This window comes from Pipistrellus kuhlii, unplaced genomic scaffold (assembly GCF_014108245.1).
Source record: "Pipistrellus kuhlii isolate mPipKuh1 unplaced genomic scaffold, mPipKuh1.p scaffold_m20_p_1, whole genome shotgun sequence".
NCBI classification, from domain to species: Eukaryota; Metazoa; Chordata; class Mammalia; order Chiroptera; family Vespertilionidae; genus Pipistrellus; species Pipistrellus kuhlii.
The window spans coordinates 177525359-177548794 of record NW_023425404.1 but is presented as its reverse complement, the minus strand read 5'-3'; the positions used below and the strand labels follow the sequence as shown (position 1 = coordinate 177548794).

At 40.1% G+C, this 23436-nt stretch overlaps 1 protein-coding gene and 1 pseudogene across 1 annotated transcript in view; one reads left to right on the top strand and one right to left on the bottom strand.

Moving 5' to 3' along the window:
- Window positions 1–16232, bottom strand: part of TMEM156 (transmembrane protein 156) — a 35917-nt gene extending 19685 nt beyond the window's left edge. Inside the window, 3 exon segments of the mRNA XM_045581879.1 lie at window positions 1792–2052; window positions 4777–5037; window positions 16091–16232. Of these exon segments, the coding sequence (XP_045437835.1) occupies window positions 1792–2052; window positions 4777–5037; window positions 16091–16178 (610 nt within the window). The 5' untranslated portion in view covers window positions 16179–16232.
- Window positions 16233–16413: 181 nt separating this feature from the next.
- Window positions 16414–16555, top strand: LOC118710683 (annotated as a pseudogene).
- The last annotated feature ends 6881 nt before the right edge of the window (window positions 16556–23436 follow it).

Sequence of the window (23436 nt, the reverse complement as noted above, 5' to 3'; positions counted from 1 at the left end):
ACCTGGGAGAGAGCCAAAGGGGAACAAATGAGAATCTGAAAAAAACCTAAAGAGACGGTTTAAATTATTGTTTCAGAGTAACTTTACCAAATTGGACTAAATTTTGTTTCATTCCCTGATAGATTGGGCTTTTAAGAAGATCACATTAGTCTTTGCACAGCAGAGTAAAATATGAGTAATTTCTTAATCTTCTACACATGGCAAAACGGATATCTTTTTCCCAGAATACAAAACCACCTATTTATGCACCCCTATAATCTTTCTGAATTATGGACATCCCCCCAAAAAAATTAGCTATCATTTCACTCTGACTAGATTTATAGATTTTTCCTTTAACACAAAAATTAATCCTCTTAAAATCATAATAGAAATGTTTATTTTTCCTTTATGTTTTAAAGCATTAAGTAATTAAATTGATACATAAATGTACATTGAAATACGTAAATGTTTTAGTATCTATAATCCATACCTCTTTATCTTTCAGATTTCATAATAGTCACCTTTCCTATGCAGCCTTTCCAAAACTTACCTTCCAACCTCACACCTGAACTAAAAGGTACAGACTTTCTCCTACCCTCTCCCCTCTTCCCTCCAGCCCCACCAAACACAAACCTTGAAATACGCACTAACTGCAGAAGCTGTAGGTTCCTGGGCAAACTAACTCACAGGAGAAATTTCTCTGGAGTTATGTATTTTACTTTCAAAATGCACACATAGTATATATTTGTGTTTGCTTTAAAATAAATATTTTTAAAACAGTTGCCTCAAAAATAACGCTATAGAAAACCATTCTAAAGGCGTCTAAAAGGCTCCCAGACATCGGGGACACCCAAACACACAGCAGATGACTCCAGCATAGCACCTGTCGCACTGAATGACCTCCTTGATTGCTTTACCTTCATCTCCCTTTGTGTCCCCAATGCCTGGAAAGCTGCTTGGCATACAGCAGGCACTCATAAATGGTTAGATCCTAAAATGCTCTTCAGGAGTAGGTTTTGTGGCTAAGTGAGGGCACAGTGCTTAGTAAAAGGATCAATTGTGGTGAATCATACGAGAGTGAGTAGGAAGTTAATCAGCCTTAAGCAGAACTAAGATATGTGTAATTTTTGTCTTTGGGCTCCTTCATTACATTCCCCCAACTCCTCCAGTGACCAAAGTGCTTAATCTGCATCCCGCCATCTTCTCCGCTTCACATCAAAAATCCCACTTAGCTATGGTGAGGGGGAGAGATCAACCAAAGGACTTGTATGCATGCATGTAAGCCTAACCAATGGACACAGACACCAGGGAGTGAGGGGATGAGGGGATGGGGAATGGGAGGATAAGGGCACATATATGATACCTTAATCATAAAATAAAATAAAAAATCATTTAATGCAGGCCTGGTTCTCGGCTCTAAGAGGACATGTTAAATCAATTCAAAGTAAGATGTTAATAGCATGTCACAATGTACATGGATTTCACATTTTAAAATAAATCTCACCCTTGCATACCCAAGTGTGGTAGTATTACTTCAAGCACAGATAATAGGCATGTTCAGGCTTTTTCTAGGGCAGAGGGTCTTTCTAGTGACCCTCAAATCACTAAATCCTTCTTCTGCCTCCTGGTAGGGTGGGTCCCATAAATATCACATTTTTTTTGGGGGGGGGGGGACAGATAAAAGAGCTAACATTTTTCTAGCCATATTATTTCATCAATAAAATTATTCTTCAATGACTTTACTTTCAGTGAAGTTAATGTGATAGCCCTTATATAATTTCTCTTTTCCCTCTAATTTCCTTTAAAACTTACTTTTTGCATCCATTTCTACGTGCAAAGAAACATATACACAATTATTTGAGTAATTCATAATTCCACAAGTATGGTTCATAGACTTTTCCTTGGTTGGCTCTTCCTCCATAACTGCTGAGCTTCTAGTGGCTGGTTTTGGATTATAGGTAAAGTTATATTCCTCCAAGTGGTCAACTGCAGGAGCTACAGTGAGGTTAAAATGTCGACAAGGTGAAAGAAGATAATTTGCCTTCGCTTCCATGGATCCTCTCATGATAAGAACTAGAAAGAAATTAGAAAAATGTTATTCACAAAATAGTAGTACCTAGTAAGAAAACAATTCAAAACTAAATCTACTGTATATATTAGTAGAAACAAGAAGTTGCCTGCACTATAAATTTTTTAAGATTATGAAACCAAGGGACAGTAAGATTGAAAGAGAATCAGAGCACCTGAAGGAAAACACAGATATTTCTCTGACAACCTGTGGAACAGATTTTATTTTTCAAAATTGTCACAACAATATTTCTCATCCCACATTACACTAGTTCTATAGGGCTGCCATCACAAGGCACCATAAACTGAAAGATTTATGCAACAGATGTTTATTGTCTCATAATTTTAGAGGCTAGACTTCCCAGATTAAGGTGTTGGCCAAGTGGCTTCTTTCTGAGGGTTAAATGGGTAAGATCTGTGCCAAGCCACTCTTCGGGCTTCTGGTGGTTACTGGCAACCTTAGCATTCCTTGGCTTAAAAAGCATCACCCCAATCTCTGCCTTTGTTTCCACATGGCACTCTATCTATGTGCCTGTCTGTTCCCCTTTTTATAAGGACACTAGTCATATTGGGCCCTTATCCACACTATTGACATCATTTTAATTAATTACATCTGGAACAACCCTATTTTCAAATATCACATTCTGAGATACTGGGGTGTAGGACTTCAACACAATTCAGCCCATAATATACATGTTAACTTAAAATTTTACCACTGCACCATCAATAGGTAGAGTCTAATACCTTTCACCTTGAATCTGGGAGAGTTTGTGACAAGTTTAACCAACCAAATTCAGGGCAAAGCCAGAAAAGGTGAAGCAATATCTACCTTGTTCCCTGGAACATAATATTGGGGCCTTGAACCACTATGTACCAGTTCAACAACCCAAGGTCATCATGCTGTGAGGAAACCCAAACTGGCCCACAGGGAAAGGCCACATAGAAAACTCTGATAAAAAGCCTGAAGAGAGCCAAAACCAGTTTGGCTCTGCGGTAGAGCGTCGGTCTGCAGACTGAAAGGTCCCAGGTTCGATTCCAGTCAAGGGCATGTACATTGGTTGCGGGCACATCCCAGTAGGGGGTGTGCAAGAGGCAGCTGGTCAATGTTTCTCTCTCATTGATGTTTCTAGCTTTCTATCCCTCTCCCTTCCTCTCTGTAAGAAAAATCAATAAAATATATTTTAAAAAATAAAAAAATTAAATTAAATTTTAAAAAAAAGCCTGAAGAGAGAGAAATGCCCACCTGTCTCTAGCTGCTCAGCCCCTCTGCTTTAGCTTGCCACTGTCTTACCCAACAGTATGAAATGCTCCTAGCCAGAAATGCCCAGTTATGCCCATTCTGAATCCTTGGCCCACCAAGAAGGAAGAGGTAGAGGAGGAGGAAGAAGAAGATGAAGAGAAAAAGGAGGAGGAAGAGGAGAAAGAGGAGGAGGAGGAGGAGGAGGAGGAGGAGGAGGAGGAGGAGGAGGAGGAGGAGGAGGAGGAGAAGGAGGAGGAGAAGGAAGGAGGAGGGAGGAGGAAGGAAGGAAGGAAGGAAGGAAGGAAGGAAGGAAGGAAGGAAGGAAGGAAGGAAGGAAGGAAGGAAGATTGCTGTTGTTTTATGACACTGAGTTTTGGAATGATTTGTTACACAGCTGTAGCAACTAAGAGAACTTGTCAATACACTGTTTTCACTTTTCAAAGAGGCAGAGAAGTAGCACCTATGAGCTACCAACCCTTGAAACATTTTCTAGTTCTTTGACATCATAAAGGTATTTCCCCATTTTGCTTCCTGGTGATTTGACCCAAAGCTATGCAATAGTTATAGCACTACTTGAATAAGAACTCAGAAGAAGACATGTTTATTGTACTTCATCAAAAGTCAATGTTTGTTGTTGGCATTATTACAGATGTCCCCTCATTCTTCCCCTCTTGTTCCTATTTCTAATGAATGGGGAAATGCCAATATAAAACAAATAAAAAACAATCTTGCTAAATTGGCATAAGCAATCATTTTTATGCTTAGGCTTGAGGCAACCAATATGTTTTGTGATTATAAGTGAATTATTTAATTTCTCAATGATTCAAATTAATAGAATTTAACTAAAAATATATATTGATTACATAATAAATGTAAGGTTCAATTAGACACTACAGGTAATATGTACCGGTAGTTATTTTTTATTTGTTCATTCATTAAATAAATACTTATTGAGTGCCAAATGTCAGACATTAGGCTAAGATATAAAAATACACTAGTGAACAAAGACAAAGACCTTGCCATCAACAGGCTCATTGGATAGTTAGACAAGTAAAAAAACAGCTCATATGTGGTTGATAAACGTTAAGCAGGAAGAGTTATAAATGTATCAAGAATTCAATGACTCCTTGAAGAATCAAAGTGTAATTTTTTTTACTATGAGAACCTACAAGTTTATTTAGAATTTCTAACTTAAATTTTAAAATCCATTTATTTAAATTCAGTATCTTTGAAAAAAGCATGTTAAATAATTATTTAACCATCCAGTCTTTGTGAATGACAGTGGCATCGATATTTTGAAGAGATATTTTGTTTTTGATAAATCAAAGTAAACCAAGAACAATTAATATCTCAAAGCCCTCCAAGTCAATCATTAAGGGCCACTCCAGGAACTTAAAATGAGAATATATTATTAACACTTTTTTTTTTTTTAACAAAATATGGTCATCTATCCTTGATACATTTTATTCTCACTTTCCCTTTGAATTTACCTTTTGATGTTTGTTCCTGAGAAATAAAATCCATGTTTCCTTTGGACTCACAAACCAAACACATTTTAAATTCACTTGTGCTGTTATGGCATATCCTGGTGAAGTTTTGAACGTTGGAGTGATTTAGAAAAATTTCCATCAGAGTCTGAGTTTCCCTTACTCGTTGCAGAAAAGTCACAACAGAAAAATTTAAGGAAGAGAATGAATAGGTAAGATTAGGTGGTAAACACATTTCCAGACATGATAGCTCCAAAATGTTTCCTATAAAGGAAAACAAAAGACTTTTGTTACTGTGAAAGTTTGAATTTTTCAAATAAATACACAATAATAGCTCCCACATTTTCTTAGGCAGATTCAGTACATTTCAGCTTACCAGTGGCAAGATTTTGCTTTTATATGAATTAACAATAGCTACTCCATTTAAACATTTCTTATTAAAAGTTAGCAACAGCCCTAGTTGGCTTGGCTCAGTGGATAGAGCATCACCCTGCAGACTGAAGGGTCCCAGGTTCTATTCTGGCAAAGGGCACATGCCTGGGTTGTGGGCTCGATCCTCAGTAGGGGATGTGTGCAGGAGGCAGCCGATCAATGATTCTCTCTCATCATTGATGTTTCTATCTCTCTCTCCTTCTTTCTTCCTCTATGAAATCAATAAAGAAATATATTTTTTTTAAGTTATCAACATTCCCCATTAATTTTTAGCAAACAGTCCTTGTAACAAAGTGTTTGCAAACCCCAGCATTTTAATCATTCTCTCTTCTGGAAAAGTTCTAATGGATAAGCCTTAGGTTCCTCTGAATTCATCTGTTCTACACTGAAGGTTCAAGTCAATGGCATGGAGTTGAATAGGGAATGGAAAACATGAACAGTCTAGAATCTCTATTAGTTTCCAAGGGCTGTGTAATGCTTTACCAAACCTGGGTGGCTTAAAATAAGAAATCCATTCTCTTACAGTTCTAAAGGCCAGAAGGTTAACACCAGTTATACTGGTCTGAAGTCTAGGTATCTACAAGGACACACTCCCCTGAAGGTCCTAGGGATGAATCTGTTCCTTGTCCCTCTTCCAGCTTTTAGTGGCTGTGGGCATTCCTTGGTTTGCAGCTGTACCGCTTCAAACTCAGCCCATGTGGTCGCATTGCCTTCCTTTCATAGAATTCCTTCCCTAATCCAACCCTCTGCCCACTATAAGAGAGAGGCACAGGCCAAATCTCCCTGTGCCTCTCTCTTATAGTGGGCAGAGGGTTGGATTAGGGTTCACTTGGATAATGCAGGATCGTCTCCCCATCTCAAGACCCTTAACTTAATCTCATCGGTAAAGACCCTTTTTCTTTATAAGGTAGCATTCAGAGATCCTAGTTTTTAACACCTAATATGTTTGGGTGGCCATTATTCAACCTGCCTGAACCTCCAACGATGAAACTTCACAGGGTGACATAATTGGTATTTTTGTTTGAAGACAAACATCTGATATGAAAATGGTGGTATAAATAGGGGGGGGGGGAGGTCAAATTCAAAAGAAAAGAGGGAAAGACTCTAGTGCTTTATAAGTCATTAGCCAAGATACCTGAACAATTTAATCTTCACGAGTCTCATTTTCTCATCAGCAAAATAGAGATAATAACTCTAGATTCTGCTAGCCTCGTGGGGTTATGGTAGCATCAAGTGGTATAGTACATAGGAAAACACTTATGAAATTTGTACAAATGTATATTATTTAAAAGTCAGACCCATGTTCCAAAGTAAAAATTAAAAATTCATCCTTCATTTAGGGTAGAATTGTCTTTGATATAATTCGCACAAGTAATTAAAGCTCACTATATAAAAATCAGAAATCCCCACTTAGCTTGGCAGTAGTGCTTAAATAAGAAATAGATAACCTCTCTTTCAGATATTCCCATCTGACTCTCATTTGCCAGTATAAGAAAATAATAACATGCTCAATTCCACCATTATATGTCTTTAACTATATTTCATATAATCATATAGGGCAAAATATTATCTTTTTAAATTTTTCTAAATAATGTGGAGTACAATAGAAGAATTACTCCATTTTTTGGGAATTATTACTTCTAGTCATACATCTTGGTTCTAACTTAAAAGAAAATGAAGCTAGTGATTAATATTAAAATTTTATTTTGCTTCTGGAATTTGTACTTTAACATTAATTCATAAGTGTTTCATTACTGATGATGATATTTTTATTATGTAATAAATAAAAAGGCTCATTATCTTATGCATTTGAAATTGCCTCCATGATAATTTACATGGAAGCTACAAACACATTTCATACGTGAGTTGCAATAAAAAATTTTTGGGGGAAAGGATTATTTACTCAACTATACAATTTTATAACTTATTTATAAACAAAGATGTAATCAAATAGGAACTAATTTTTTTTTTTGAAACATTGTCTTCAGTAACAGTGTCCCAGGAGGGAGATAGAAATGACTATCTGATATCACTCTAGCTTTTTTTGTGTTAGCCAAATACACAAAAAACTTATTTCTTGCCATCTTTCTACTTTCCTCACTGGAATCTTTCAACTCATGAAATTTTCAACGGTTTGAATTTATAGTTTTATAGTACGAACTAGAAGGGAGAGAGAGAAATTGTACTGTCAATATTGCAGTCTTATTCAATAAGAGACCAACTAGGCTTCAGAGAATTCACATTGGGCTACAAGGTCATTTTATGATGTTTTTTAAACCTTGGATTTAAATAATTCAGTTGGAAAATAAGTAAAGGACATATCCTTCTCTGGTATATTTTTTAAGAAATAAACAAATTTTACTCAATCTTTTTATTATCAGATGGGCTATAATTTCATCACCGTAAACAAGGATTTATTATTTTAACTACTGCCATTACTGCTGCTGGGAAGCAGGCATCTAAATTCTCACTCTCAGAGTTAGAAATGAATACCAGAATTACTGCACTACTAGGACTGCCATCTCTCAGAGTAAGTATACAGAATGCTAAATAGTATCAGGAAAACAAATTACTGTATAGGACAAATGCCCAGGTCAGTTTTTTTTTTCTTTTTAAAGAAACATGGACAATCTTTATTTTCTTTTGGGCACATCCTGGTGAAGCTGTGAAAGTTATTTTCTTTTTTAACTTTTATTATAACAAATCATATGTAAGCATATATAAAATGTATTGTGCCAGTTAAATCATAATAAAAATAAACACCATGTATCTATCACACAGATTAAGAAACAGGATATTACCAACGCCTTTGAGGCACCCTACCATTCTCATCCCTACACACAACTTCCTTCCCAGAGGTTAACCACTATCATGAATTTTGTGTGTGCCACCCCTTTGCTTTATCTTAGCGCTTTTCAAAAAGGTATATATTCCAAATAACATTGCTTTTTAGCATATTTTAGAGATATTTACATATATATGGAATATGGTATATGTATTATCTTTGACTTGCTTTTTCTGCTTAATATAACTTAGTCATGCTGCTATAGTTCATTCTTTGTGGTGTTCATTTGAATGAATGTATCACAATTTATTCAGTGTCTGACTGAGGACATTTGGGTGTTTCTATTTTTTGCTGTTCTGAATAATGCTGCTATGAACTATAATGCTCATACATGGGGGGACTGTACAACAGTCCAACCACTTTGGAAAACAGATTTTCATCTTATTTAAATTAAATATACACTTAGCGTATCACCCAACAATTCTACTCCTAGGAATATACACAAGAGAAATAAAAACTCATGTTCACACAAATACGTGTAAATGAATTTTCATGGCAGCTTTTGTATTTATAATAATGCAAAACTGGAAATAATCCTTTCAGTCACCTTTTAGTGTCCCTGTTCCCCACGTATGGCCCTGTGACACTGAGACTCTAGGCCACCAGGAATTGGTAGATGCCCTTGAAGTGACCAACTTGTTCACTGTTGCTTACCCATCTGAATTTATAATTTTTAGTCATTTTTCCCATTTGAGAAGTTTTCTTATCAGTTCAACTACGTATTTTTTTTTAATTTTTAAATATGTTTTAGCTCACACTTTATTTTTTGTGTGCTAGGAATGTTTTTCAAGGTAGGGCTATAAAAAGAGAAGTCTCAACTCTCTGTTGACCTTCAAAAATATGTGAGAATTTATAATAAAACCTTCACTGCTTGACAGATGATAAGAGCTCCAAAAAATACTCTGTGTCAAGTAATCATATTTCCCCAACATCTGAGCTATTGCTCTGTTAACTAGTTATCAGGGAACTTTGGAAGAAGCATGAATTATTTCAGACAATACATATTTTTGAGTTATTGCTCCAGAATATTGAATGCACACTAGGAAAAATAAGGGATTTTTTCCACTAGGAACATACCTAAGTGCAACCATTTTTGTGAAGCATTTAGTGATTTATTATGAAATTAAATATACTCAGGTATTCTACTACTAGTTTTCTCATATAAATGAAAACATATGTTCATACAAAAACATGTATGAGAATGTTCATAATAGCATATTTATAATAGCCACAAACTGAAAACAAGCCAATGGATGAATAGACAAATTTTGTGCATTTATACAATGGGCTACTTAGCAAAGGAACTATTGGTATACTCAGTAACATGGATGAATCTCAAAACATTATGCTAAGCCAGACCAAAAATAGATACTGTGTGATGATTCCATTTACTGTATATGAAGCACAAGAAAGCACAAAACTATACTATGATGACACAGGTCAGCAAGTTGCCTTGGGGGTGGGCAGAGATTTGACAGGAAAAGGCAGACGGAATCTCTCCGGGAGTGTTGAAAATTCATAATTGACATGGGATGGCAGTTACATAGGTGCATACCATTGTCAAAATTCATGAAACTGAGCATTTAGGATCTTTTCCATTTTATTACATGTAAGTTATGTCTTTCAAAAGAAGAGCAAAACAAAGCATAACCAATCGCTTCTGAAGATCTTGCATCATTATTGGTATTCAGCAATTTAAAAATATTAGCTACCAGGAGAGGAGAGAGTGTATTTTTTACAGATATTGGTTAACATGTCATTTCCTTAGATCACAGGTCTGCCTCTGTAACAACTGGCATAGATTAAATTGGGTTACGATTCAATTTTTAATAAGCCAGACCATAAGAAAAAATTAAAGAGCCCATTTTTGAGAAGTGGGATAATACTTTCAGGCAAATTTATTGTGGATAGCTTTAATGAACACGTTTTTATACCCCAGACATTAGTAATGTGGGGTACGTATGCTCAGATACTTCAGGGGTTAGCCTTGAGTTCCTAAGTATCTAAAGTTCCTTTATCCTTTGTTTTCTTCAACTCCACTGCTCCTTATACCACCATTTCCACCCAGAAGTGTGAAATGGAAGAGGAAATTAAAGCCAGCAAACATTGTTTATGTCAGTTTGGCTCTTAAAAGTTAGTGAGGACGTCAAAACAGCTAGATACAATTAGGTTTGAGGCGTTTTCATCTGCCCTATTCCTGTCCCACCTGTGGCAAACCATCAGGAATGCACTTGAGTTACTCGTTACTACCTCTGGTTTCAAGAATTTCTGAGATATTTATACGAGTGCGTTTTATTTGGAAAATCAATAGTAACTGCTTCTCTTAGAAAGTGCTTCTGCAAGCAGGTAAGGAGAAATATTGGGTGATCGTTTGAAATCTGGGAGTTATTTCCCATGGCAACAAAAATGCAAGAAACATCTTCCCCCAAGACAGGCCCAGAGGCAACTTTTTCTGTGTTCACACTGAACCTTTTTACGTTGCCATCTAGTAATGGCAGGACCCCATTTCATTATTTACCAGTCAGTCCTCCCCACTGAAACCTCCTGGGAGGAAGACCTGCCTTTCATTTTCACAGCCCCGGGTTCCTAGTACAGGCAAACAGTATTCATAAGGGATTGAATAAAAAATAAATAAAAGATCGCTGAGATTGATATGAGTTAACCAGGTCTCACTCTCTTGAAAACACTGTTCCAACAAAAGTAGGTTGATTAAGTCCGTTGTTTAGGGAAACCTAGCTCCCTTAACTGCAAGAAGCTCTGAGTCAAAATATATCCATTCCTTTTTATATCTCTATTATCTTTATGCAATATAAGACTATCGAGTCATTATGTTATCTACCGAATCTTAGCATAAGCTGCTTTTCAAGTATTAGAATAAGCTCTCCTGCCAATGCAAACTCATTAAAACTCCCCGACACCGTTCAAGTTCCTCTCCTTTGGTGAAATTAGAATAAGTAGCTTCTACTGTGTGACGATGATAATTGAATATTCTGAATAATGATAATTCAGAGACTCGGATACATTCCTGATGAAAAGTGATCAAATACAGTTCTCTATTTTTAACATAGACCTTTGGAGGGTTTGTTATTTTCAAATCAAATCTATTAAGCCTCATGAATACATTATTCCTCATTAAGATTCTTTCTTAATTCTCTTGACGTGTCGAAGACAGGGTATCGGTGAATAATTTATAAGTGAAAGTCATTTATAATATTTATCTTAGAAATTAAAGTGAATAGGACATAAGAAAAAAGTGGGGGGGGGGCGGAAACACAAGTAACTGAGAAAGAGGGTGAGACAATATAGGAAAAGCTGAAGGTTAATTTTAACACTAATGGCACACTCCGAGCTTATTGTGCAGGCAATTTTACCAGAGTTTGTCGTATGAACTATATTGGCTAGCAAGTCAACTCATTTCATAAGACATTGAGAATTGTTGTGATTTAAAAATTACTAAAAGTAAAGTTTTTTAAAAGCAAAACAATTATGTGCCCTTGTGGATAAATGAGGTGATAGGAACTATTCCTGGGGATCCATAAACCAGTATAAGATATAAAACATTATTATTACACTATTTTTAATACATATTTTTAATACATACTACTGTACATGTAAAACATTTTGCCTAGTGATGAAATGTTTGTTTATGGCGGCTCTGTGCAAAATTCCTTCCACCAGAAAATGACATCAGGATAAGATGGTGCTTTCCAAACATTTTGTTTATTGGCCCTAAGGAGGGTCCCTTTGAAACAAAATTCCCAAATAAGTTCATCACCCCAAAGAGTACAAGGAAATATGTGAGCTGTTCTTGAAGCAGGAAAAGAGAAGTGGCTCTTTAGAGTTGATGGAGGCAGTAAAGGTAGTATTTGGGAGCTGACATATTTGGTTAGGAAACCAGGAGAACAAAAATTATATCAATGTTGGTTGCCATCAGTTCACAAACATTAAGCAATACCGTATTTTTCGGACCATAAGACGCACTTTTTTTCCCCCAGAAGTTGGGGGGAAAGTCCCTGCGTCTTATGGTCCAAATATAGCCTACACATATACTTAAAAAAAAAAGTTTTTTTACTTGCCCGGCTCTGTGTGGTCTCCGTGTGCTTGCCCGGCTCTAAAATGGTTCTAAATGCTGCTGTTTACTTTACAGGGTTGATTACATGTGTTTATGACTGTGATGTTGGGTTTTAATGCACATAAAATATTTTAGGACACTATTTGTTTCAGAATCTTTTTTTCTTCATTTCCCTTCTCTAAAAACTTGTGCGTCTTATGGTCCGGAGCGTCTTATGGTCCGAAAAATACGGAAATTAGAGGATCCAAGATGGCTGCTCGGGTAAACACCTAACCGCAGCAGCACACAACAATTTCAATGGAATACAACTAAAATGTAGAGTGGACATCGCCCAGAGCTACAGGTAGTCGACTGACTGAAAATTCTACAACAAGAAGGAAAGAGAAAACCAGAAGGAAAATCAGAGGAGCTGAAAAAAGCCTAAGGTACGGAGACATGCTGCACGCCCGCATGCACGAGTGCAGAGAGGTCGCAGCCGGAGAGGAGGAGAGGGCTGGGTGCTGCCTGGCATTCCCTGGCAGGAAGGAAATAAACCCCCAGCCTGGGCTAAACCCCGAACCGGCAGCGCTGAATCCCAGTTATGAGCCAGACCCTAGGGGAGACAGGGCTGTGAGGCGGAATCCCAGGGGAGAGGCAAAAAGCAGGGCCCCCCAGAGTCGCGCGCACATTGCGCGCAGAGGACTGAATGTTGACTCTGATGCGGCATTGCCCTGGCCGGAAGAAACAAAGCCTCCAGCGGCACTGAACCCCAGTCCGGACTGCTCTGAACCCCAGTTCTAGGTCAATCCCTGGGGACCCAGGCTTAAGCAGAAGGAGATGGGGCTGTGAGGTGGAGTCCTGGGAGAGCAGCGAAAGGCCGAGCCCCTGGAGTCCCGCACATTGCTTGCAAGGGAAGGAATGTTGACTCTGATGCGGGATTGCCCTGGAGGAAACAGGAGCCCTGGCCGTGTTGGGCCACAGTTTCGACTGCTCTGAACCCCAGTCCTAGGCCAGACCCTGGGGACCCAGGCTCAGGCAGGGGGAGACGGGGCTGTGAGGCGGAATCCCAGGGGAGCAGCAAAAAGCGGAGCCCCCAGAGTTGCACACACTGCGTGCAGAGGACAGTCTGTTGACTCTGATGCTAGACTCCCCTAGCGGGAGGGAGAAAAAAAAGCTCCAGACCGGAGGAACGCGACGAGGAGCAGGAGCCCCTGCCTGACACCGGCCAGCCGGGCACCAGCAAGGAGCCAGGCGACGGGGCCCCCGGTGGGGGGGGGGGGGGGGGGTGCTGAGCGCAGGCAATGGAGCCAAGGCCACTGAGCGCAGGCAATGGAGCCAAGGCCGGGGGCTGCTTCCTGGGCGGCGCCGACCCCGGCAACAGGCTGAAGCAGCGCAGGAGCCCGTGGAGAACAAAGGGGCGCCGCAGGCCAACCTGCTGAGCTTCCAGGACAAGGAGGAAGAAACCAAAGAAGTTCTCAATGTGAAGAAATCAAGTGAGAGCAAAAGATAGTAAAATTACTTAAGAAAGAATACAAAGAAGATCTTGAAAAATCAAAGACTAAGTCAGAACTCAACTCACCAGCCAACATTACAACATAAATGCGTTTAAAAAAAAAAAAAAGGACAGAATGTTGGAACAGCAGCTGCCAGGCCTAGAGTGGCCAGGCACAAGGCAGTGGCAGCCGGGCCCGGAGCAGCAACGGCCAGGTCCCAGAGCAGCAGCAGCCAGAACCAGAGCATCAACAGCCAGCACTGAAGCAGCCAGACCTGGGGCAGTGGCAGCCAGGCCTGAGGCGGAGGTGGCCAAGCCCAGGGTGGCCAGTCCAGGAACACCCAAACCCGAAGTGGCCAGGCCCGGAGAAGCTGGGCCTAGAGCAGCCGGGTTGGGAGCAGCCAGGCCCAGAACAGCAGTAGCCAAGCCTGGAGCATCCAGGCCGAGAGCGGCCAGGCTCAGAGCGGCCGGGTCCGGGGCAGCCGGGTCTGGTGTGGCCAGGCCCGGAGCAGCAGCAGCCAAGTCCAGAGCAACTAGGTCGGGAGCGGCAGTGACCAAACCCGGAGCAGCTGGTTGTGGAACGAACTAGAGCAACAGAGGCCAGGCCCGGAGCAGCCAGGCCCGGAACAGCTTGCTCCTCGCCTGCCCCTGCCCCAAGGCTGCCTCTCAAAAATGGCTGGAAACTTTTGCGGGAACTTGAGAGTCTGCTGAATCAAGTGATGAAGGCTTAGATCTGGATGTGTTGAGTTAGTATAGCGCTGGGGTATTGATCTGTGAGTGCCTTGGGTGGGGCCCGGATGAAGTTGGTTGACTTATTTGGAAATGTCTTTTGTGTGAAGTGTATCTTTGGGCATGTGGAGGTATTATTGATATGAGAAAATGCTAAGTAACTGATTTACTATCTGAAAAGGGATTTACTATCAGGGAAAGGGAGGGAGGAAGAGACTGAACATAAACTGTGCACCTATGGATGAGGACAATGGGGGATGGGGAGGGGGCAGAGGGTGGGGTGGGAACCTGGTGGAGGGGGGAAGAAATGAGGAACCTTTGTAATAATATGAACAATAAAGATTGATTTTTAAAAAAAGCAATAATTAGCAAGTAGTTCATTAAATCATTTTGAGGCTGATTACCTAGTTTTCATTAGATCCAACCTGATTATTTGGAGACGCTAGATATACCTATATGACCTACCTTAGATAATTATTAAATGAGCTTACTCTCAACCCACAACAGCTTAAAATTTTAAATAGTTTTCTCTAGTCCAATTCTAACTATTATTTTTATATTTGAATTAAGTGAAATCAAGAACTAAAAATATGTACTATTTAATAACTATGTATGGTGCCAGGTGGGTACTGGAAATATCAGAGGAAACACTTTGTAAAGTATATGATTGTCTAACCACTATGCTGTCCACCTGAAACTAATGTAAAAGAATGGAAAATAAATATACATATACGCTTAATCTAAGCAACATAATGCCAGAAAAACAAGATAAATTTGAACAATTCAATCATTCACAAAATTGCATGATCATGGTATTTATTTACGAAAAAAAAATTTTTATCTGTCTATTTAGCATTACCTATATGCAACAATAATTACTACAGCAAATCAAATTATTATAAGATTTTTTCTAATTTTAATCAAATTTATATAACTTTTAATGATATTATACATCTTTTTCTTTTGCTAGGGAACACAGTTATCATCCAAATAGCCACATTAACATGTTTTCAAATATTTTACTGACATATAAAAATAGTTTAAATTTACACCTAATTATTTTCCTACTCTTGGTTTCAGCAATCATCACAATTTTCTGAAATATACACAGAGTTCATGTTGTCCCATTTTTCTCTCATTATATTCACACCCATATACCTGCTTAAATTTACACCCATCTTACTCTAATTATATTTTGAAATAGCTAATACTCTTGATTTTCAAAAAGCAATAGTAAGTTATTGTGTGAAATAGCTGTGTTGGAAGGAAGACAAGTCATTTTAACATAATAAATGTCCTTTTCTGTCGATAATAATTTCAGAATGTAAACGCATACTTAAAACTGGTTTTGAAGGAAAATGTTTTAAAAAACAAAATCATGAAAAAGGGAGATATATGTACTACTACTATGTGTAATACTTTGAACAATAAAAATAAATAAATAAATAAATAAATAAATAAATAAAAAGCAAATTCATGTGATGAGATTACTATACGCTGTATGTTTGAAATCTTGGCCACAAATTTTAAATTACCTTTGCATTTTTTTATTTCATGATTGTATTCTACAATAACTAAGTGCTATGACTAAGATTACTGAGCTGTGTAACAGTCAATTGAAGTTGCAGTCTCCCTGTATTAGCTTTTCAGACAGGGAGCTTCCTCCCATGCAGCATGTATCTGAAATGAAGACATTTCCTATAACCATTGGCTGTCCTCACTTTTAAAATTAAGAAAAAGAAAATATAAATTATAATTATATACTCACCTTTTGGTGTCTTGAAATAGTCCGGCAAAGTTAAAATGAATGTCATCACTATTGCTAAAAGTAATTTAAGGAGGGCTGTTTTTGTCATGTCTGTTCACATGGCACACATGTTCCCATCCAGCGCATTGATGGCAAGTTTCTTCCTGCTTTAAGTTTCATCTCTGTGGTACTTTAAGTTTATGCAATTGACCTCATACTTCCTTTTGAGTAAGAATTAAGAAGAAGAAGAAGAAGAAGAAGAAGAAGAAGAAGAAGAAGAAGAAGAAGAAGAAGAAATAAGCACTTTCAAACTATCTTCTCAACAAGATAAAAATAAAGAAATGAACCCCTGGCAATGGGCAAGGAGACATCTGGTTGGTGGTGGTGCTCTTATATCAGTCAGGGGCGAAGCTGATGTACAGTCAGTTCATCCTAGCTTGATGCCTGTGTGGGTGGCCAGAGCTGTTTCATGCCTGAGGCACATAAAATGAAAAAACAAAATAAATAAGATAAAGAAATGATCTTGAGAAGCAAAGGGGTCTTATCCTCATCTATATTTGAAGCTATTTTCTCTTGTTTACCAATCTGTATAATAAATATAAACCCACAATATCCTCAACAAAAATAAAATGATGACTGTCAGTCATGCCCAGGCTATGTGGACAGCATTCATTCACTTACTTATTAAATGATTGTTTACTTATTTTATGTGTGAGGCAGGCACTGTGCTAGATTATGGTGTTCAGAAAATAGTATTTCTTTTTTTTTTCTTTTTCTTTTTTTTTTAATATATTTTTATTGATTTTGTACAGAGAGGAAGGGAGAGAGATAGAGAGTCAGAAACATCGATGAGAGAGAGTCATTGATCAGCTGCCTCTTGCACACCCCCTACCGGGGATATGCCCGCAACCAAGGTACATGCCCTTGACCGGAATTGAACCTCTCAGTCCCCAAGCCGATGCTCTATCCATTGAGCCAAACCGGTTTTGGCAGAAAATAGTATTTCTTGAAGACAATAAACTGTACAAAAGGTAAGGATAAACTAATGACACCTGCACAACTTCAGTTCTACTTTACCTACAAAGTATAAAAGCAGTAGGATGGGACTCATTAGCATTATGCCTGTAAACACTGTTTATTGTTGCAGAATCCACATTTTCAGTTACCATTTTTTTAAAAAAGATTTTTCATTATGGTAAGCTTAGTAAAACAAAGTACTTTGTTTAGAATATACGAAGGGTTGGAAAAATTCATGGCAAATAAAGAATATGTGCAAACAAATATTTTTTTTCTCATTTTTCTTGTTTTCTAATGTTGGGTTTTTTGAAATGTTTATTCGTTTTCTCCCTGCTCACTCTCACCACCCATCTATTTCTATTTATCCTATTTCTTGTTCTTATCCACCAAGCCCTGATCTTTATCAAACAACTAGAGGCCCAGTGCACGAAATTTGTGCATGGGAGGGGGTGGTCCCTCAGTCCGGTCTGCACCCTCTCCAATCTGGGACCCTTCAGGGGATGTCCAACTGCCAATTTAAGCCCAATCCCTGTGGGACAGTTGGACATCCCTCTCACAATCCAGGACCACTGGATCCTAACTGCTGGCCTGCCTGCCTGATTGCCCCTAACTGCTTCTACCTGCCAGCCTGATGGCCCCCTAACTGCTCCCCTGTCAGCCTGACTTATGCCTAACCACTCCCCTGTGGGCCTGATTGCCCCCAACTGCCCTCCCCTGCCAGCCCAATGGCCCCCAATTATCCTTCCCAGTAGCAACCTGCCTCCTCCACCCCGCACAGTACCATGGGACCCCGAGGCCTCACTGTGTGGTGCAGTTGCTGGTCCTGCCTCTGCTGTGCTCATGGCCATCTTATAGTGGCCATCTTGTGACAGCCATACTGTGGTGGCCATCTTATAACAACATCTCACACAAGGGCCACCTAGGCTTTTATTAGTATAGATGGGTGAGTGGGGAATAGAAGGCCAGGAACAAAGGTCATGCTGTGAATATATTATGAGCATGAGTGAATGAAGTCTTCTGATTAGGGTTGGGGATTTGATAGACAGGTGGAAATCAAAGGTTAAGGGACCTTAAGACCTGAGTCTAAGAATAGGAGTAAGGGCTTCATACATTAGACTTTTTAAAATTATTATTCTTTATTTCAGAGAGGAAGGGAAAGGGAGAGAGAGATAGATGAAAGAGAATAATTGATCGGCTGCCTACTGCATGCCCCACACTGGGGATCGAGCCCACAACCCAGGCATATGTCCTGACTGGGAATCAAACCATGATTTCCTGTCTCATAGGGTGATGCTCAACCACTGAGCCACATCAGCTGGGCAACATTAGACTTGTTTTATGAACAACATCAAGAATCATTTAAAGGAAGAGAAGAATCGATGAGAGTCATTGCCCACACAGCCTACTGAACGGAGCCGTATTGAAATACAGGTCCAGCAAAAGGTCCAGTGGAGATGCTGGTGGGGAGGGGTGAGAGACCCTGAACCTTAATCCTTCCCCATCTTACAGGTGTCACTGAGTGATCAGTGGACCTTCTACTCTCCACTTGGACCCTGCTTAGTTTCACTCAGACATTTTCTCATGTATGAATACAAACATTCCAATCATAATTTTACCAATGGAGATAAAATGGATCACAAAGTATTTATTTATACAACACCATTAAGTCTATTTAATTTCTTGATCAATTTTCTTCAAAAGGCCATTAAGCCACTTCAATAGAGGGTGGAGAAAAATAGGTTTACAGTTGTTTGTATGAAAAATAATACAACAATCAATAAATAATACAAGAATGAGCTCTGTGCTTCTTGTACTCACCACTATAAACCTACTTTTGCCCATCCTGTATTTTCTTTTCTCTTTTAAATAAAAATGTTTTTTATTGATTTGAGAGAAATCAAGGTAGAGAGAGAAAGATCTAGGTGAAAAAAGCATCAGTCAGCTGTCTTCTGAATGGGGATTGTGCCTGAAACCCAGGCAATTGCCCTGACCGGGAATCAAACCCACGACCTCTCAGTGATAAATGAACACTCTCATACACAGTCTGCTGACGAAGAATATTTTTCTTTCTCTTTTTTTATTTATCTTTATTGTTGGAAGTATTACAGATGTCTACTGTGTGTGTGTGTGTGTGTGTGTGTGTGTGTGTGTGTGTTTCCTCATTGACCCCTCCTCCCTGCACCTGCCCCTCCCGAGCCTTAGCCACACTGTTGTCTGTGTCCTTGGGCTATGCATATATGCATATAAATTCCTCAGTTAATCTCTCCTCCTCTACCTTCATCCCCATCTTCCTTCTGAAATTCATCAGTCTGTTCATGGTTCTGTCTCTGGAAAGGTTGTGCTAACTCTCGATTTTATTTACCTTTTCATTTTATTTTGAAGATAGGACTGAAGCAACAAAGGGTTTGAAACAAACCTGGAGCAGACATGCTTCTAGTGGTGTATAAGAAATTTTCTTTAACAGCCAATTTCTTGATTTATTGTATATGTTAAGAAGGACAGAGATGCAGCAAGGTCTACATCTTTAAGTGTGTGTCTCTGTTGGAACTTAATATGCATATTTGAGGAATGGTGGGAAGCCATGGCAGCTTCCAGAGCTGGAGATGTGCGCAGGAGTTCTCCGCGCTGCTCCGCACTCTTCCTTTGATGTCCCTCCTTGCATCTGTGCTCCCCTTTCTTCCATATCACCTCTCCATCAATCAAACATGACAACTGCAGATTAAGTTATGTCTAAATACTTCATTTGATTTCTAATGGTCTATAGATACAACATAGTTCATTTAACCATTCTCCAATTCCGTCATTTTTAGTTTTTTATATAGCACCACATGTGAAAATCACATACTAACATCTCTGTGTGAGTCGGATTATAGAGTAGAATACTGAGACAAACAGTAAGAAAATATTTGAAGTAGTTGATTCACATAAGTAACTGTCTCCCAGAAAACCTCTGTCAGCATACTGTGTATGAGAGTGTCCATTTATCACCTAACTTCAATGCTCACCATTTTGTTCTTTTAACCTTTGCCAATTTGAAAGGAAAAAATAATAATTTGTGTTTTAATTTGAATTTTTTTTATCACTAGTCCACATGTGTCAAACACAAGGCCCGCGGGCCAAATCCGTACCTCCAGGCCTTGCAATGTGGCCCACACCGCGCTGTCATCACTGCACTCCGCTGCGTATCCATCACAATGACAGTTTATGACTGTTCAGTAAACCATTCGGCCCGCGATTTAGGCTGGATTTTAGATTTTGGCCCCTTCTCTGATTGAGTTCGACACCCCTACAGTCTGAACACTTTTCATATTTGCTGGAAATTTGAATTTCTTCTCTTGTGAATTGCCTGCTCATGTCTTTTATTAGAGCACTCACATCCTTGTTGCTGCTTTTAATAGGCCTTTCCCTCTATTGGGAGTATGTATCATTTACCATATATGTTGCAAACATTTCCTCTAAGTTGTCATGTTTTTGTGTTGTTGTTTTTAATCCCCACCAAAGGATATGTTTTTATTGATTTTTAGAGAGAGAAGAAAGGAAAGAGAGAAAGAGGCAGAGAGAGAGAGAGAGAGGAGGGAGGGAGGGAGAGAGAAACATTGATGTGAGAGAGACCCATCAATTGGTTGCCTCCTGAATACGCCCCAGCCAGGGATCGAACCCAAAACCTAGGTACATACCCTGAGCAGGAATTGAACCCTCAACCTTTTGGTGTACAGGACAATGCTCCAACCAACTGAGCCATCCAGCCAGGGCCTAAAAATAATAATAGCAAACACAAATACAGTTTTTCTGCGTGCAGACACTGCTCTAACGCACAGGTGTCACTACTGACATTTGGAGCTAGATAATTATTTGTGGGTAGGGGACTGTCCTGTCCATGGAGGAGTGTTTAGCAGCAGATGCCAGGAACAACCCTGCCCTGGTTTTGACAACCACCACCACAACAAAATGTCTCCAGACACCACTGGATGTCTCTGCGGAGACAAAACACTCCCCATTGAGAAGCACTGTGCTGCACACTTCACCTACATTAAGTCATTTAATCCTCAAAACAACCTTAGGAAATAGTCTCTATCATTGTTTCCATTCTACTGGCAGCAGACCCGCCCTGTTCTAGGTAATCTAATCGCCCGGAGAGTGGCTTTTAAAGACAATTTCTAATCTCAATCAGCCTAATTACTTCTAATTGCGTTACTTGCAGCTAAACCATCTACTTTGGCAGCACAGCGAAGATTGGACCGACACATTTTGGGGGGCAGGGCGGTGAGGATAATCTCTTATTAATGAGGTCAGTCTGAATGTAGAGGGGAGGGTTTGGGGAAGTTCCAATGTCCTCATTCATTTGGCGCTCGTTCAGCAAATGTCTCCTGAACACCTGCGCGATGGCAGACCGCACCCCAGAGATGAGGCAGCCAATGAGGCGGAGTCCCTGCACTCACATTCTAGCGGGAGTGTGCATTCCACTGACAGCTCGTCATCAAAAGCTGACAATGGCTTATGTTCAGATAATGTTAAATGTTCGGGGGGGGGGGGGGGGGGGGGGGTGGAATAAGGCAAAGAAGGATGTGCTAACAGAGAGTCAGGCTGTGGTTTAAACAGGGATGTTAAAGAAGGCCTTGCCTTGTGTGATTCCGTGTATGAGACTCGAGAGAAAAGGCAAAACTAAAAACTACAGGGACAGAAACACGGCGGTGATTTCCAGAGGGAGGGGTTGACTCCAAGAGACACAAGGAAATTTTCAGGGAGACAAAAATTTATACTTTGATGATGGTAGTGTTTATGCAACTGTAAGCATTAGTCAAAACTCTAGAACTGCACATTAGATAGAATGGATTTTACTATAAGTAAAATGGATTTTACTATAAGAATCAGTATACACAATTCTCTATACACAATTCTCTCTTTCTGTCTCTCTGTCTCTCTCTCTCTCTCTCTCTCTCTCTCTCTCTCTCTCTCTCTCTCTCTTTCTCTCCCCCCCCCCTCTCTCTCTCTCTTTCATCTCCACACAGGCCATTTTGCTGTTACAGAAACAGAGATTATTGAGGAAGGGGCTGGGGTGCTGTTTCTGAGGCTGGGAGTGGACCAGAACTTGAACTTCAGGGAAGAGAATTCCAAAGGGAGCCTCAGGCCAGGTCAGCAGAGACTGCAGCGCTGCCCCTGCTCCCTGCAGTGGCCGAGGTGAGGTTGTTACAAAGGAACCCAGGCCACGAGGGCACACACAGGCCATGTCTTTAGCAGCCAGTTCAGCGGCCCAGAAAAGGCGGTCAGCGTCGCTCAGACCACGGGCTGCGGTTCACTGAGCCGCCTCCTCTTGGGTCAGGACCCTCTGGGGAGCGTCTGGTTTGATCTGCCACCACCGTGTTCAGAATGCTCACTGGGCAGAGTGATCCACTGAGGCCTTTGCATAGGGGCCCTCTCCCGCACTGCCATCCCTCGCTGCTCTGCCTACACTGTCCCCACCCCAAGCATCTGGGGTAAGAAGCGCAGAGTCTCTTTCACTAACAAAAGCCGTGGCACTGAAATGGCAGCCTACCCAGGGAAGAGCCCCCGGGGGCCACTTTCCTTAGAAGGAATATGAGGCAGGCTTATCTGCCCAGCCAGTTCACTCAGAGGCTGGGGGGAGGGATGGAAGTGGGGAGCAGGAAGGTAAGCCACCCTGGAATGGATTCCTGGGGCCACTGTAGTATTTCAGCCCCTGGGAACAAAGTTCCTAACAATTAATTTGGCCCAGAAATGTGTTATCATGTTACTTCCATGTATAAAGACACAGAAAAGCACAATCAAAACATTCTTCATGCCCTAGCTCAGTGGTAGGCAAACTGAGGCTTGCAAGCTACATGCGGCTCTTTGGTCCCTTGAGGGTGGCTCTTCCACAAAATACCACGTGCAGGCACGCACATACAGTGCAATTGAAACTTCATGCCCATGCGCAGAAGTTGGTTTTCGGCCTAGACAAGTATATTTTAAGGAAGTGGTGTTAGAACACTCAAGAAGCCAAAGATCCGCATGTGGCTCCTGAGCTGCAGTTTGCAGACTACTGCCCTAGCTGGTTTGGCTCAGTGGATAGAGCGTTGGCCTGTGGACTGAAGAGTCCCAAGTTTGGTTCCGGTCAAGGGCACATACCTGGGTTGCAGGAGGCAACTGATCGATGATTCTCATCATTGATATTTCTATCTCTCTCCCTCTCCCTTCTCTGACATGAATAAGAATATATATATATTTTTAAAACATTTTTATGATACTAAAAATATAACATCCTGTCTCTAAGAAATCCAGTAAAACCCAGCTCCTAGAAATCTAAAAGCATTCAGTGCAATAGTCTAGTCCCAGATAAAAGAACTGGAGGCAAC